General features: G+C 36.1%; 3 protein-coding genes and 1 pseudogene across 3 annotated transcripts; 2 read left to right on the top strand and 2 right to left on the bottom strand.

Moving 5' to 3' along the window:
• LOC106414616 (SKP1-like protein 13) lies at positions 1 to 1,921 on the bottom strand. Its single transcript, XM_048764834.1, has one exon. The coding sequence runs from the start codon at positions 1,156 to 1,158 to the stop codon at positions 700 to 702; it is 459 nt and encodes a 152-aa protein (XP_048620791.1). The 5' UTR covers positions 1,159 to 1,921; the 3' UTR covers positions 1 to 699.
• Positions 1,922 to 7,472: 5,551 nt separating this feature from the next.
• BNAC08G30070D lies at positions 7,473 to 8,286 on the bottom strand. The gene has a single exon (XM_013854628.3). The coding sequence runs from the start codon at positions 8,014 to 8,016 to the stop codon at positions 7,639 to 7,641; it is 378 nt and encodes a 125-aa protein (XP_013710082.1). The 5' UTR covers positions 8,017 to 8,286; the 3' UTR covers positions 7,473 to 7,638.
• Positions 8,287 to 11,883: 3,597 nt separating this feature from the next.
• Positions 11,884 to 14,937, top strand: LOC106414586 (polygalacturonase). Its single transcript, XM_013855217.3, has 4 exons — positions 11,884 to 12,945; positions 13,546 to 13,835; positions 14,198 to 14,426; positions 14,522 to 14,937. Exons 1-4 carry the CDS (start codon positions 12,517 to 12,519, stop codon positions 14,738 to 14,740), a joined length of 1,167 nt encoding a protein of 388 aa, XP_013710671.1. The 5' UTR covers positions 11,884 to 12,516; the 3' UTR covers positions 14,741 to 14,937.
• A 791-nt stretch (positions 14,938 to 15,728) lies between these two features.
• Positions 15,729 to 17,921, top strand: LOC106416195 (annotated as a pseudogene).
• Positions 17,922 to 17,958: the final 37 nt, after the last annotated feature.

The following is a 17,958-nucleotide window of genomic DNA, read 5'->3' as shown; positions in this document are numbered from 1 at the left end:
TTTCACTAACCCAAAATTGGAAATCTAATTAATTACACCATTTAAGGAGGTTTAAAATCAGTTAGCTTCTCCATTTACATTTTGTACTCGCTTGGTAGAAGAAAAACAAATTTTTTACATGTAATTAATTAATTAATATTAAGGGTTTAATTTATACTAATCACCGAAAGAGGATGCGTTAGTGTGACGTAACTGTATTGTCAAACAGAAAACCTTGGTACCAGAGAGCAATGGCGGTGAGTCAGAACTAATAGAGAAAGAGATCATTGACAGAAGATTTCTTAAAACACAAGCTTCACATACAAAAACTTCTTCTAGATATATGAAGTTTATCATCATCCTCTGTTTTCTTGATCTTGTTTAAGATTAATCAAGAATTGCCTTTTCTTGTTCTGCAAGCCAAAGACGAGTCTTGTTTAGTGAACACAACTCTCTTGTTCTCATGGTTATCGATGTAACGATTCTACTATAGTCCGAGACTTTGAAACCCAATTCAGAAAGCATAAACTCATACGATCAACAACAACTTACTTTATAAGACTTTCTGTTCATCTAATATCGATCAAGAACACTGTTGATATTATCAAAATCAAAAACAAGAAAGCCATGTTCAACTATTATCGATCTAAAGATCCGTAAACACAAAGATTCGAAAAGAAAGAGTAGCTAGGGGTTTAGATTAACCCGCTCATTCATTCATCAATCAAAAGCCCACTCGTTCTCCTTGAGAACCTCTGCTTCCTCCTCTGCTGTGAAGTCGTTCACGAGGCCGAACATTGCACGAATCTCCTTATGGTCTTTGCATGCAGCGATCACGTCAGCGACTCTCTGGCAAGCGAGATCAAAAAGACCTTTGATGCTTAGGTAGTTCGCAGCCATGAGGAGATCGTAGACCGTGGACAGATCCATTTGCGTGATGAACTTATCGTCCCACTTCTTGAGAGCATCACCGGAGGAGGAAGAAGAATCGCCACCGTCGACGACGACGTGATTCTTGCAGTATTCAATCACTAACTTGAGGATTTTGCCTGTGACGTTGGTGATCGGGTATTCACGACCGGCGCAATCTTGAACCATAGGCGACAGTATCACTGATTGAAGTACGACCGCTTCGTCAACCACAAATAAGAAACCGTCGGAGCTCTCCAACGTGAACATCGTCTTACCTTCTTTGCTGCGTGGCTGTTTTCTCGTAAGAAGATTCTGAGGGAAGATGAAAGAGTTGAGAGAGAGCGAATGAATCGTAAAGCTATGAGCCTATATATATGCATATTGGTGTATTATAACTTTATAAGCCTCGAGTAATGCGCATAAAAAAATGTAAATACCTATTAAAAGAGTCAATTATTTATGAAATCTTATCTATTTTGTAGTTTCAAATTGTAAATAGTTTTAAGCTAAAATAATCAATATTAAGAAAGTGGTTACTTATTAAAAAATAACATTTAATATATAATTTCAACCAATTATAAAAAAATACATAATTTAATTGGTCATACAATATATAATAAATATAAAAGTTTCATTGAAAAGTTAAAACTACTTATATTGTGAAACAATTTTTTTTTGATAAAACTACTTATATTATAAAACAGAGAATATCATTTTATATCAATGCTTACGTTAAAGGTATATATATATCAATGGTTTACATAACTAAACCCAAAAAAAAAAATTGAGTGAAAAAGTGACAAAAATTCAATAAAACATACACATTAGCACCATATGAGTTAATTTTGAACTTAATGAATTGGTACCGTTATACCATTATCATCATCGTCGCTATAACTTCACCACCATAATCATGTCAACATCATCATTATTATTACTATAACATCATCATTAGATTTCGATCCGCGCAACCGCGCAGATTTTTGTTTTCATTTATTTTTATATAAATATTTTATTTTCAATTCTAAATTGGTATATATTATAATATATGTGTCTATCAATTTTTAAAACATAATAAGTTTACGATATATTTTTTTCATTGAATAGATTGTTATAAACTTTCACATGTATTTGTATCTTCTTCTATATATATATTTTCATATTATTATTTCATTATTAAAATCATAACTATATTGTAAAGATTAGTAAAATATTACTTTATTATCATATTCAAAGATATTGTAATATTTCACAAATTTATAAAGTTTTTTAAAAATTAAACTTTTCGCTTCATAGATTTATATTATCGAGTAAATAATTAAGCATTTAGTTTTTGTTTAATTTTTTAAAAAACTATATAGTTTAAAATTTGTTTTCATTGGTTTAGGGAAATAAAAATTAATCATCGTTAGATAGTATGATTTTTGTTATTTAAAAAAAAATCTTTATAATTTTAAAAGTTAACATCGACAAATATTTAAATATTTAACATATGGAGGTATAGTATTACAACATTAAATTATACATATTTAAATTATATCTATTTAATTTATACTATCTATAAATTCAATGGATCATCTATTCTTTAAATCCAATTATTGATAGTCCAATAAAAATTTCTGGTAGGTCCAAAATTTAAATGATAAGATTAGAGATTAAATGTAACATGACTATATATGAATAGGTCTATTATGTTCATTTTTTAAAAAAAATCACACATGAATCAAGGTTGTTACTTTTGTTTTAATATATAAGATTGTACAATTAACTCCACTCGCATTTTTTCGATGCACTCTGTTAGTGCAGATGAGGCGACGAAAAACAAGTGCAGAAAGTAAAACACACAAAATTTGTTAACGGGGTTCGTTTCCTACATCCCCGGGACCTCGTCCAGATTTCATCGACTTAGAACAAGGAGCAACCTACAATTGCTATATGATACAACACACACACTAGTGTTTACCACTCTTTTCTAAGTAGCAATCTACAAAGATTATGAATCAAGCACGCATGCATAGATCACCATCCGGCTCACCGGAGCACACTGTCTTCTACAGCTGCAATCTTCACAGATCTCTTCAATGAAACCGCCATTTCTAAACTCCCCCAGAGTCTAGGCTTCAATCTTCCACTTCTCAGAAGTACTTCACCAAGTACGTCAGCACCCAACGCAACCCAGTGACACCAAAACGCTTGATCAACCAAGCACACACAAAGCTCACACGAGCTACACATGATGGCTAACTCCACCACCCAAAGCGCCAACTCAAACGCCACCAAACTAAGTCCACATCGGACTCCATCAGAAAATGCTTCAGAATATCCTTCGACACCAAGCAGTACCACACACCAAGGAAACCTCTCTCTCTCTCTCTTCTATGAGGTCTTGCTGTCTCATAAGGCACGTCCGTCCTTACATAGCTACCAGAACTTGCTCTCCACGTCTTCAACTTGCTCTCCAAGTCTTCCAAATACACTTAAGACAACTTTCCATTTTCTTTAATGGAAAACTTCATCTTCAAGCAACTCTCTTTTGCTTTATGGAAAACGTCTATATGTCTTCAAACATATATCATCTTTCCTTTTCCAAGCTCAGCAAGTTCACGCAATCACAAAACTCAAATTCCCATTCAGCTCCATCTTCATGACGCACGCCTGTACTACCTTCTGTAGTACTTCACGAACTGAAACAAAACATCTCAGCAGACTGCATCTTCAATCTCCCCCTTTTTGACTATGCATGTGCACTCATCATAACTGGCTTGAAAACCACGTCTTCACACTCCATACCCCCCAAGCAAACTCTTCAAGTGTTCAAACTCTTTAGCACTTCCTTCATAACCAAGAACATCCAACACCTTCACTTGGAACACACGTCCAATGGTAACATCACAACATCTTCCAGGAAAGCTTTCATTGTATGTTTTTTTAACTTGTATATGTTCTTTGTTGACAACTTTTAATGGTATTATGTCTTCTGTTCCCAATTTTATAACCTTAAAGATCAAAAATTTATCAAGGAGTTATTTTAAAAAATGAAGCCAGCATTCTTATGATGTACTATAATGTAAACGTTATGTTCATCATCCATAAGAACAGTTTGACATATAGTCTCGTCTTACATTTGAAAAGGCCATTGTAATATTTTAAAGAACATTTTCAGACTTTGATTAATCAAATCATCGAGAAGAGAGTTCTGATTCTTTTTTACTTCTTGAGTTTTCATTTCATCATGGTTGCCATTAAGAATCCTCTCGAATTAGAGAAAAGGTTTATTCCAAAGCATATGCTTAAGAATATCCAAAGAATATTCTGTACTTTCACATTCCCAAACTTGTTTTTATACATCTCTAACTTCCATGAAATTCATCGGTTGGTTACTCTCTTTTGCAACCCTTGAATGTGTTTGTTGATTGACATCTATGCATATTGATCATCCTCGTGTTGATGATCGATTCGTTTAGATGACCATCAACAAATACTTTCATGGTTTTGCATCTCCTCTTGGAATATATCTGACGTTTTTATCATCTCTTGTAACCATTTTCTGTAGGATGTTGGCCGTTCAAAACTACTTGCAACACGTGGATAATCTCAAGCAGCTGGAGAATAATCAAAAAGCTTCCTAAGGATGATGATGATCTTCGTTTGTAACCTCTCTGACATGTTTTTTTTCTTTTGCAGTGGTCACAGGTGGGCTCATGAAAAAGAATCTTGTTATTGTGTTTGTTGAGTCGGAAGAGAGTTAAAAACATGTTTAGAGAGAAAACCTACAATCTCTAGAGCTTGCTGAACAGAAAATCTCTAAACCATTTGATAATTAGTATTGGTATATATATTAAATTAAGTTAAATTTTTGTGTTCTTCGTGAGCTTATGTTCATCATCTATAAGAACATTTCTTCTAGTAGATGTTTGTTTCCATATGAGTGGTAAGTAAATGATAATCACATGAAGAAGTAGAAATAGAAATAGGACCGGAAGGTCCGGAAAGACAAGTCAACGAAACTGTTATGGCTTTAGTTACTTTTTGGATGCACATAGTTGACTTCCATATGATTTAATTTGTTTTTTCTGTCTCTATTGTTTCACTGTATATAAACTTTGAAATGATCCTCCAGTCCTTTACCAACTCAAGCACTATGATCATCTACTCATCAAGCACTATGATCACCCACTCATTTACTAAATCAAGCATCATTTTTGATATTTTATGTATTATTGCTCACTATAAATACCATCACTCATCTCACTCTTTTGTACACCATTACACCTTTTTATTCTTACTTATAATAAATTCTCTCACTTATATTAGTGTTATTTGCTTCCTACGGGTATTAATTTCTATTCTTATTTAAATTTCTCAATACTATAAATTATAAGTTATTTCATAACACTTTGTAATTATGAACCAGTTTCCGACCAATTAATTCTTCAAACTTATGTTGGGTAGGTTTGGATTGAATCATCGAATCAATTATCTCAACAACAACTAAAGGTTGGACCCGACATATACTCGGGACCATTCGGACTATGACCTTTCTGATGCAACTTTGACAAAAGAGGAGCCTCTATTTTGGATGTTTCTACTGTCTTACATGGATACATGGATACGTGTATGTAAAGCAACATTTTTCAATCAAATTTTTTTAAAAAAATTGGATTAAAAAACTGTATACAAGAGGATTACAACTTATTCCTTATAAAATACATTACGTAAAGAACTCTATTTAGAAAAGCAGGACCCCAATTGCTCTCTCTCTAAATCCTTTCAAACAAAACCCTAAATCGCCTCTTGCTTAGGGTGGCCGGCGGCCTCCTCCTCCATCGTCGGTCGCCCCCTTCCATGATTGATTCTTCCTTCTCCTCGCCTCTCCTCTCCTTCCTTCTCCTCGATTCCTTTCTTGGGGCTTCTGGGTCTTGCGCTTCCGCGGACAGATCTGGCGCGTTGACTTCGTAACGCCGGAGAATCGTGGTGGTGGAGTGGATGTGAGGTTGTCTCTTGGAAATCGTGGTGGTAGTGGTCTAGATCTGGCGTCAGATCTGGATATCGCAGATGGGCCTCCCTTTCTTCTGCCTCCTCTGTTTCTCTTCTCGGTGCGGGTGAGTGGTCTAGCTAGGCTGAAGGCGGCGTTGGTCTCCCTGGGTGGTGGAGTTGCGGTGTTCCTCCTGCTTCCTCGGTGGTCCCTGGCGTCGTCTTGTCAAGCTGGTCAGACCGTGACTCTCTGGGGCTTGTCGGAGTTGCCATCGGTTCCTAGCCAGATGGATTTGTTGCGGGTTTTCTGTAGCGGGGGCGCGTGCGAAGAGGCGACTCGTTGGATTTGTCAACCACAGTTGCTCTGCTCGGTGGCGGCGTGTGCTGGGCCTGCAAGTTTCTGGGGATTGATCTTGGGATGTCTCCTGACCGCTTTGGCTAAAAGCGGTGCTTTTTGTCTCGGTCTTTTTGGTGCAGGTGCGGTGGTCTGTGGCGGCTTTGACGGCTTCTTTCCGAATAAAGCTCGACCTGGTCTCAGCAGGTGTTCTTGGTCTTGTGTGAAGGTGTCGGTCCGTGAAGCTACAAGACTTGATGTCGTCGCAAGCTGTTCTTGAAGAACCCGATCTTAAAGAGATGATCATCGGGCATTGCCGAATTCTACCGGGTTCATCTCTCGCTATCACTGCGTGTTCCATTTTGTGGCAAGCGATTGTTCAGATTTCTTGTATCATTTGCCTATGATGCTCAGCTTGAGTCTGTCCCTGTTTAGTTAGGTTTGAGTATTGTGTTTAAATTATTTATTTTCTTCTGTTTCTTGTTTATCTCTGTAATTTTCTGTAAAAAACTTGAAAACCTGGTAATAAATCTTAACATTTTTACCAAAAAAAATACATTATGTAAACGAAAGTTAAACTAAAAATATTTGATACCTTCACAGTTCCATTTAGCATACCATGAAAAATTTTAACATAATTTTTTTAAATTGAAGTTGTGAGAATTATTATATGATACATTTTATGATCTTTATAAGAACTCACGGGTTTAGTTACATTATAATCAAAGTTTATATATATTTTTTTTTGACAACAATCAAAGTTTATATAAATTGTAATTTATTTATAATAATTGATGATAAATCACATTTCAATTAAAAAAAAAACTCAAACATATCCCTCATATAAGTATGAATAATCTATTAATCAAATGATTCAACTAAGATATTTCCAATAAATTAATAAATTAATTTTAGCAGGATGATTGTTTAGGATAACTTTGCTCTTAGATGAATTTTCTTAGTTCAATTTAAATTTAAATTTTTATTAATAGACTTTTTGACGTGTAGTTTGGGTACAATCAGAGGAATACAGCAAGTAGCAAGGTTGTTTTATGAAGCATTTCTTTATTCAATTTTATATGCATGTTATATAGTACACGTTCATACGCAGTTTTCAAACAAACACCGAGTACGAGACAACGTAACGTCGACTGTATTTGGTCAACTAGCCTTTTGAGAATTAATTAAATATTACGTTAGTGGACCACTAACTCTTTTCGAAATTTATTTTTAGCCCTCTAAAATCATATCTTTCCAAACCAAACCCCAAAACTTTACACAATCAATATCGGAAATTATCACATGAAGAACAATATCAGCCGACAAGTACAGATCTTTTAGAGGAAAAAATATCAAAAGACAAAACAAGATCTGACATAAAAAGGAAATAAAGCAGCTGGTTTATTGAGTTGAAGTGTTACAATATGTGTTTCGATAAATCATTTACCTGAGACACAAGAAAACAACCTATGACTTCTGTTCCTCACAAGCTGTCCTCGCCGCGACGGAGAAACACCTATATCTCCGCCTTCGCCACGTGACCTTCTCCCTTCATGATAAGACATGGAAGAAAAATCTCCGACTGACAATCCACGGCGGTGACGGTCTTGAGCGGCTACGTTGTTCATTTCTACATGATCTAAAGACGACGACGGTCGAGATGCGACGGAGTGATTGGATTTTTCGTCGTAGGGGAAGAAGTCTTCGTCAACGTAGGACTCTTTTGTAGTGCCACCAGAGGTAGAGAGGCATTCGTAACGCCGCCGAGTTCGTTTTTTCATCATAGCCTTAAACGCCATTGGAATCAGACCATCCATTGAATACTATTATTAGGGTTGACTGGTTGTGTGTGTATGATTGTTGAAGGAAGAAGAATGAAACAAAGAACAAGAGGAGGAGAAGAAAGTGGTTTTGTTGTTTTTTATGTGGGGGAAGTTGGGAGGTTTATGGTTTGGGTAGTGGTTTTGTTGATCACACACACTCACACACAGCTGCCATCAATTTCTGGCGTCTATCTTTATATATATTTTTGCAAATGTTTTCTTCTTCTGTTAATTTTCAGTTAGATTGACTTTTTGTGTTATTTTTCTAGTTTCATTGAATTTAATCATATGGGATTTTACTTTTCTTAGATATTTCGAACCACTCAACTAACGATAAAGTAATTGTTCTTTTGCAGTATTTTAAGATCCCATTTATAGTTCTTTCTTTTTATAAATTAAAAAATATTTTTAGAAATTGAAAAATTGACAACCTAAACTGATATTTTAGGCCCATCTATATGGCGTGTTCCAGCCCAACACTCTCGTCCACGCGTAGTATAGACTATAGAGATAACTTGCCAACCGGCCTTACATTGTTCGTTTATTAAACGCGGCGACCAACTCTGGCGACTGAAATTTGTTCGTAATTTTCTTATGCGCTGGTCGCTGGTGAAGGAAAATAGAGAACGCGCGTTACAATAATCGACGGATTCCGGTGATGTTTGTGCCGCTGAAATAAATAGCGTCACCGTTCATCTTTTTTCTCTCTTTCATGCGGCTGAAAAACATGGATGCTTTTCCATTTTTTTTTCTCGCGTCTGTAAATTTTCTCGTTTTCCCTTAAAATTTCAGTCGCAAGTGTTAGACGTGGCGTTTAATAAACGAACAGGCCTTAGACACTGACCGACTTTGTAAATTGTTCGGAAAATCCAATAAAATCACTGCTCAATAATTTGTTTACTTTTGTTTCGACACTTCTAAGCTGGAAGCCACCTTTAAAGGACTTTAGGGCATGATATTAACCATGGCCTCTGAGTTTTTAACCCATGATTTGACATTTTTTTTTATTTTTACGCTTTTCGGATAAGAGACGGCTCTCATATCTCTTATTTAAGAGACAATTCTTAGCATTTCTTAGATTTTAGCTTTTATTAGTTAAAATCTAAGAAAAGCTAAAAATCGTCTCTTAGCCGAAACTAAAAACCTCAGTTAAGACTGGAGTTAATCATGGTCTTAGACGACAACGAGAAGAAGATAATAGATTTTATTTTCTATATTTGGTGGCGTAAGTAATTGTCTTTTACAATAGCTGATTAAGCGTTTAAGCACACACCAATTAACCTAATGTACCAACAATACCACAATCGAATGGTATGTCATTGTACCATTTTAGGATCGAATCCACAAGGAACTAGAGATCTACAGCACCAAGAATACACAAACTTTTCTAATCCAAACAAACAAGAAGATGGATGATTTTGTAACAAGCTAATGTCTTAGAAATATAAACAAGGTGATCTCAAATCCAATCAAGAAATAAGTGCAAGAACTTTCAATCAAATGCTAAAGATGGATCCATGGGCAAAGATAATTGATATAAGGTGATCAAAGTTCAATATAGGATGTTCAAACAAAACAATCAACAAGTCTATAGGTCTAGATCTCATTCAAAATAGATTAACCCACTCCCGTGATAATAATTCCTATGCTAATCATGCATTAAACATCAACTCCCGTTGGCTAACACATTCAAGCATGCATAAACCACAAGTCTACTAACCACTTAAACATCTCGGACATCAACTGCCGTTGGCCAAATATGTAAAAGACAATGCTAAGTTCATTCAAGCATTTTAACAAACACCTTCCTACCGTAAAATAACTTAAGGTCTAGATGAGAGTGATCAAGTCTAATATAGCATTAAGAACACTTAGCAAGCATAAAACAATGTTAATCAAGCAATAAACATCCCAAATATCCAATTAATCACCCTAATCTATCTAACCCATGAATCACAAGTTCACTACTCACTAATCTCCATGAGAAACCTTAAATTGGATCAAGGCTAATCATGTTAATGAGCAAGAGAAACACAAATATAAGATGAAGTACTTCCTTATATTATCAAAAGATTCAAGTTTTTACAAGTTTAGACAAAGTCTTGAGAGAAAATAAGATAAATTAGGGTTTTTGGAGGCTAAAACTATTTATAAGAGGTCTAAACTCGTCCTGGTTCGATTGGATAAAACCGGGTCAAACCGGATTAAACCGGTCAACGTTTTTAATTTCGCAAATGGATCATCGAAGCGCGCGGGCAGTTCTCCCCGCTCCACTAATCCGCTCCCGAGCTCGCTACGTTGCGCGCGGTTGGGCCATGTCGCTATGGTAACCCGCTCCAAGGCTTGGAATTGATCGCTACAACGTCATCGTCTTCTTCTTTATGGCCGTCGATCTGAACCGTCGCTCTTCAAGCCGTGCTCTTCTCGCCGTCGGGATCGTCGGGATCTACAGCCACTGCGACCATCCTCTTCGATCCGCCTCTACAATTCGTCGAGCTCCGACGGCGTCAGCATCGGCGCCTCCGGTGCCAGTCTCCGCAGTCGTGCTCGTCCTCGCCGTGGTGAGCTCTCCATCGTGCTCTCAGCCTCCGCCGTCACGTCGCCGGAACCAGCCATCGCCGTTGGCGCTCGTGGAGGTCTTCGCTTCAAGCTTCGTCACGACCAACCTCTGCTATACCACTATTGTCGTCAAGTCTTCGTCACGGCTCCAAATCGGAGATCTCCTCCACGCAATCCACCGTGGAAGCTCGTCGTCGCCGTCGCCGTCGTCAAAGAGATCTGTCGGAAGAAAGTCGTAACCTCCAATGGTGGGTTTTAGAATAATTGCATATCTGGCCCTTCAACTTTCATTATATATAATACTGGATGTGTGTATTGTATATAATGTGCATGTATAGTGTGTGTCTACGTACGTAGGAGCTTCTTTTGCGCCACTGTACTAAAAACTTAGCCAAATCTACCTATGTTAAAAAAATTAGGGTCAGAGTTTAGATTAAAAATTAGGGTCAGAGTTTAGAATATCGGATTAAGTAAAAAAACTAAGCCGCAATAGGATAAGTAACTAAGCCAAAGTTCATACCAATGAGTGTGAGAGATTTGTTTTCACACCATAATGCAATATATCATTCAAATTTTTGTTTATAACTAAGAGGAATATCACTGAAAATACTTGAAAACATGAATTGCTGATCATGATAGGCTTACCGCTTACAAAGTTTAGCATGATTGATACAATATAATTTTCGTAAGCCTTGGGGAAACATATCACTATAGTAATCACGAAAGTTGATCATTACCTAAGATTTACATTAATAGTTATTTGCGGAACGCCAAATAAGATGGAGAGATATTTGGGATCTTCCGATCTTGAATCAAACATGAACTCAACGTTATAGAACATGCGACATGCTTGTTTCTTCTTATGGTTTAATCCGATATAATATTCTTAACTTTCTTGATCCTAATAATACGGCATGAGGCAATAAATGTGTTGTGTTTAACAAACATCACATTATTTCTGACATGTTGACGTGCATGTGATTAGCATCCCCTCGAAAATCCTTACGATATCATTGGCCAGTTTCTTCTCCGGTTTCTCCTCCACTTGTCACGTTTCCCACTCATATGTTTGGCTCCGTATGACCCGTACATTATTTTTTTCCTTAATTCACTAATATACATAATACAGTATACTAATATGCATGGATCCATACATTCCTTTCATTGATTTTGAATAATGAGGATCGTGTAACGTTTTATTGATTATTTTAAAGATAATTAAAGCAAAATCGGTTACTTGCCCGTCTGAGTCGTCACATGCATTGATATTATGTCCCCTACCATCAACATGCACTGACACTTCCCTGACCATTCCACTTGCTTTTACAGTTATCCAATCTGAATACAACAGAATTATTAAGTTTATGTATGAACATTCTCGTAACCAACATTTTTAGGTTCTAATAAGCATTTTATGAAATGAAAATGAACACAAACGTATAGTATAGACAATATCGTCTTTGCCCGTACATGAAATTCATTTTATGAAATCAACCATCATTTTTCTTTTGATAAAAAAGTATACCATCTTATAAATTAAATGACCATATGATCATGATTTTTTTTAGCAACATTCATCTAGAAGTTACAACATCTAATTTCCAGTACATTACTTATATCATGATAAACGATTTAAACAGACAAAAACTTGAAATAACTAAAACTTACCACTTGTAATATTCTGATATTTGACAAAAAATGTTCTCAGTTGCGTTGACGAAAGAAATAAATTCCAATCTCTCGTGTGATGATATACCAAATACAACAAGAAATATATATATATATATATGTATATATCCAGGCCACTAATTAATACATATATATTCGAATTAAAAATAAATATCTCATAACACGCCAAGACTATATAAACCCTCCACTAAACCGTTTCAAATCCACACACCCCCACCTCTATTATTCAACTTCTCTCTCAAAACAATGTCTTCTCCAGTTCTCATAATTCTCCTCTTACTTCTCTCAATCTCATTGTCCTCAGCTCAGACCTACAACATTCTATCTTACGGAGCCAAACCGGACGGTAAAACCGACTCTACCAAGGCCTTAACCGCTGTGTGGGCCAAAGCCTGCGCCTCAGTCAAGCCGGTCACCATATCTATCCCTAAGGGACGGTTTTTATTAAGAAGCATTGTATTTGATGGAGCCAAGTGTAAACGCAAGTCAGTCACGTTCCGTATCCAAGGTACACTTGTGGCTCCGTCGGATTATAGAGTCATTGGTAACGGAAACTACTGGATTTTCTTCCAGCATCTCGACGGCCTCTCCGTCTACGGTGGAGTTCTTGACGCTCAGGGAGCTTCTCTATGGTCTTGCAAGAAGTCCGGCCAGAATTGCCCTAGTGGTGCTACGGTACGTTACTATTATACACATATATTGTCATTGGCAAATATAGACATCTAATACAGTTTAGAATTAAAATGTCTGACAAATGATCAGATGTAATAATCTCAAAACTGAACTGTTTGTTTTTGTTATCATTTAAGTACTGATCAGCAAAGTGAATAAAAATTATTTCAAAACAATAAAAAAGAGGTAAACTTATGAAATCCAATCATGTGTATGTCCCACTAGTTAATGCATTAACATTAGTAACATTTTAAATAGTATTTTTTACATTGAATATTGCAATTTGCAAGTCCGCAAATTCCTCATACACGATCGAAATGATGCATTTTCCCTAATTTTCTCTCTATTTCCCGGCTAACATAAATTACAAGCTTAAGTTACATGTTTTTTGGACTATGAAATAATGTGTGGGTTACTATAAATCTATAGATGGTATCCGTTACGTTAGCAATCCCATTTCACATGTACCAATCATAGAGTCATTGATGTGTATATATAAACAAATATATAAATGATGATAAACTTTTTAGCAAAAAATAAATGTAATAAAATGTTTTAAAATAATGTAATTGACACTTACATATGGGCAACAATTACAAACAGAGCATAGGGTTTCAGAGCTCAAGCAACGTGGTGATCTCAGGGCTAACGTCACTCAACAGTCAGATGTTTCACGTCGTGATTAACGGCTGCCGTAACGTAAATATACAAGGAGTCAAAGTTTCTGCTGATGGAAACAGTCCAAATACTGACGGCATCCACGTCCAGTCATCCTCCACCGTCTCCATCCTCAACTCAAAAATATCCACCGGCGATGATTGTGTATCCATCGGTCCTGGAACTAATGGCCTCTGGATCGAAAACGTTGCTTGTGGCCCTGGCCATGGTATCAGGTATTTTATTTTTACTAATCAAATTACTTGTAACTTCATCATGCATGAAAACTGTCAAAGTTTACATTTTCGAATATAAGTTTTTGGCTGGTTGATAAATTATACACGAAATAATCTTTATAGGTTTGATATAGTTTACGAAAGTATAGAGATCAACACAAACATAAATTCATCTGATTAGTTTTCATTCTCATGGGTTTCTCAATAGTTCATTGAGTTTATCTTATGTTGGATTAGTTCATTTTATAATCTTTTCAATTTATCAAAAAATTATTTGAATTATTTTTTACTACATTTGAACTATTTTATTCATTTCTGTTGAATTAATTTTCTTTTTGACAATTGTCTTTATTATAAACCAGCATTGGGAGCTTGGGAAAAGAAAGTGTAGAGGCAGGTGTACAGAACGTAACAGTAAAAACGGCTACGTTTACAGGAACAGAGAATGGGGTGAGAATAAAGTCATGGGCCAGGCCCAGTAATGGATTCGCTAAGAACATCCGTTTCCAGCGTTGCGTTATGAACAACGTACAGAACCCAATAGTCATTGACCAAAACTACTGTCCTGGCAACGAAAACTGCCCTAACCAGGTTCAACATTTTTTTCACTTTCTAATTAAATCAAACATCATATATAGAAATATTTTTTTAGTTCGAATATGAATATATGATTATGATGATAATAGGTTTCTGGAATAAAAATCAGCGATGTAATGTTCTTCGACATCCACGGGACATCGGCAACACAAGTTGGAGTGAAATTTGATTGTAGCTCTAAGAAGCCGTGTACCGGAATCAGACTTCAAGACGTGAAGCTAACATACCAGAATAAACCGGCAATGGCAGATTGTAGCCATGCAGGAGGGACTGAGGCTGGGTTTCAACAGCCCAACAGTTGTCTATGACCAGACAAAATAATATTTATATTTGTCTTGTGTCGTGACATGTAAGTAACGTCGTCGCTTCTATATATAGTTTTACGACCCTATTCGTGGTGGTTTGGAACGTGGCTAATGGCTAATTTATCGGCCAAATAGATCTTGGGTCTAGCCTTGTTGTATTGCTTGGCACGAAGAACAACCTTTGTTGCGTTGTCTTTTAATTGTTTCGTTTTGTATCAACTCATTCTTATTAATAGAAAACGGTACGAAAAAAATTGGACCTTATTTTTGTGTGAGAACTCTTTGATTCAGTTGTTTAGCTAAGAGTTCATTTGTATTTCTATACCAGAAAATATGAATTTTGAATCTTAAGAAATTAATATCATAATTAACCAAAAGTGTAGAAAAAAATTTGGACTAGCGAAAACTTTTTTGAAGTATTGAATCTCTTTATAGATAAAAAAAAGTTTCCAGGATTAGTGTATTTTTTTATGAAAGCATGTCTTAACACTAGAAAACAGCAATATACTCCATTAATGCATTCCAAGTTATTTTCTTGCAAGTACACAACAAAAGTTGAAGAGTTTAAATCGTTAATTAATTAAGAGCTCACTTATCTCTTATCATCCGTTGAGTTCTCCCTGAAGGAGGATGCTCTACTATTGTCACAGGTAACTTCCCTTTGGGAACGATATACCTGTCTGTCTCTGCTTCTTAAGATACTCTCCCTAGTCTCTACCACTGCTATTGGCGTTAGACAGGTACTCTTCAGCTTATAGGGCGGCATGCAAGCCTCATTATAAAGAAGATTACATATTTAATTGATCAAAATTAAATAATCAAAAAACGTTTTTAGCAACAAAAAAAAAAACAATCAAAAACGTTTTCTAAACGGTCATTCCGAGGATAAAACTGGCACGATTATGCAAAGTCAAGAGATCACGCACTAATGATAAATGATTCAAAAGTTTTAATTATCAAAACAATGCAAGTCTATCTTATAATTTTCCCTATATTGCTAAACGGAGATAAATGAATGTAATGCTTTTGCAATATTTTATATTATCTGATATTTGTATGTATATATCACAGCTCACAAGGTGTGACACGAATCTTAATGCCACCTGAATTCCATTTCCAGGTGTAACCAAAACTGGCGAGGTTCTTTAACTCCACAGTCAGAGTATCCAGTGGCCTATATTGAAATATGTGTCAAGTCCCGCTTGCCATCATCATAGAAGGGATTCTCTTTTACCATAAAATGGAGTGAAACTGAAGAAAATGGAGACTACCGTAAGGAACAAGCAAGTCATACTTAAGCATTACGTAAATGGCTTCCCTGAAGAATCTGATCTAATGATAGTTACAGCTCCAGACACTATGGAACTGAAGGTTAAGCCCGGATCATCGACAATTCTTCTGAAGAATCTTTTCTTGTCTTGTGATCCTTACATGGGGACTTTCATGAGAGAATCAGACTCCGGATCATCAGAGGTTGCGGTGGAAACTTTATCACTTTTGGATGCTTTCATCCCTGGGAAGGTAACAACATTACACACACAAAAAAACACATGGCTTGAGTTAGCAATTTTTGTCAATATATGCTTTTGTGCAGCCCATAGCTGGAGTTGGAGTATCTGAGGTGATAGATTCTGATGATCCATGTTTTGCAAAAGGAGATTTTGTTTGGGGAATCGTTGATTGGGAAGAGTATAGTTAGATTCAAAATCGATATCAGTATCAATGTTCCTCTCTCTTACTACACTGGAATACTAAGTGAGTATATCCTCTTTTCACTGGAATGCAAAAACTATAAAAGAGCATAATGTCATGATATTTCTGAAAAGAAAAATACGTTCAAAAATAGCAGTAATTTATGTTTTTATAACAAAATTATCATACACAAAACTAGAGATTATGGTTTAGGAGCGGGATGAGACTAGAGTTTATAGGTTAACGTAATTTAGTTGCTATTTAAAAACTTTTATTATTGGATATATTTTTAGAATAAAAAGTTAAAAAAAAATGCTATTTTGGAGAGTTTCTATTTTGAAAACTATGTTTTTACATATCAGGTGTGACAGGCTTGACTGCTTATGCCGGCTTTTTTGAGATATGTTCGCCTAAAAAAGGAGAGGCAGTCTTTGTCTCTGCGGCTGCTGGTGCGGTTGGTCAGCTCGTGGGTCAGTTTGCTAAGTTGATGGGATGTTATGTTGTTGGAAGTGCCGGAAGTAAGCAAAAGGTTAATGAGCCCTTTTTATTATAAAACTTATCTATCAAGAGACTTTTAAATTTTTACTTTTTCTTACATTGTTTGGTTCCGTTAAAGGTCGATCTCTTGCTAAACAAATTTGGATTCGACGATGCATTTAATTACAAGGAAGAACCTGACCTTGATGCCGCTTTAAAGAGGTTTGGTCACTGGTCAAATTATAATGCTGTTTCTTGAGGCATAGAATTACATTTCCTCTGTTTTTTTCAGGTGTTTACCACAAGGTATTGACATATACTTTGAGAACGTGGGAGGAAAAATGCTTGACTCGGTGCTAATGAACATGAAAGCACATGAACGCATCGCTGTATGCGGTATGATATCTCAGTACCATACTGAAACCGAAGAAGGTATACAAAATCTACCGGTTGTTGTCTACAAGAGGATCAAGATGCAAGGGTTTCTTGCTTTTGACTTCATTGACAGATTCCCTAAGTACTTGGAGTTTGTGCTTCCGTATATAAATGAAAGGAAGTTGGTATATGTTGAAGATATTGTTGAAGGACTAGAGAATGGTCCTGCTGCTCTTGTTGGACTCTTCCGTGGACAAAACGTTGGGAAACAAGTTCTTAAGATCGCTTGAGAGGGAGATACAAAGGTTGGTTAACAAGAACGTTGTGTTGAATCGTACCGATACATGCTGAGAGATTCATGTTAACAGCCCAACAGTCCAACAGTTGTCTATGACCAGACAAGAAAATGGATTTTTCTTGTGTGCTGTGTTGTGTCATGTTATGTAAGTAACGTCGTCGCTTCAGTAGATAGTATTACGACCCTATTCGTGGTGTCTAGGCGTCTAGCCTTGATTGTATTACTTGGCACGCAAACAACCTTTGTTGCGAATTTTCTTTTCCGAGTATTAACGTTAATCTTTTACAAAAAAAAAAGAGTATTAACGTTAATAGAGATCCTTTATGATTTTCAAACACTCATCTTCATTTTTCCATTTACCCAAATGGCAAAACACCAC

The sequence above is a fragment of the Brassica napus genome, chromosome C8, assembly GCF_020379485.1.
Source record: "Brassica napus cultivar Da-Ae chromosome C8, Da-Ae, whole genome shotgun sequence".
Taxonomy (NCBI): Eukaryota; Viridiplantae; Streptophyta; class Magnoliopsida; order Brassicales; family Brassicaceae; genus Brassica; species Brassica napus.
Note: the sequence above shows the minus strand (reverse complement) of the source record. Positions and strands in the feature narration are given on the sequence as shown.

What these genes read in the sequence shown, in the direction of transcription:
- LOC106414586 (XM_013855217.3), top strand. Translation starts at nt 12,517, where the DNA reads ATGTCTTCTCCAGTTCTCATAATTCTCCTCTTACTTCTCTCAATCTCA. An exon ending in GGCCCTGGCCATGGTATCAG is followed by an intron (nt 13,836 to 14,197) that starts GTATTTTATTTT and finishes ATTATAAACCAG; the next exon opens with CATTGGGAGCTTGGGAAAAG. An exon ending in ACGAAAACTGCCCTAACCAG is followed by an intron (nt 14,427 to 14,521) that starts GTTCAACATTTT and finishes TGATGATAATAG; the next exon opens with GTTTCTGGAATAAAAATCAG.
- BNAC08G30070D (XM_013854628.3), bottom strand. Translation starts at nt 8,016, where the DNA reads ATGGATGGTCTGATTCCAATGGCGTTTAAGGCTATGATGAAAAAACGA.
- LOC106414616 (XM_048764834.1), bottom strand. Translation starts at nt 1,158, where the DNA reads ATGTTCACGTTGGAGAGCTCCGACGGTTTCTTATTTGTGGTTGACGAA.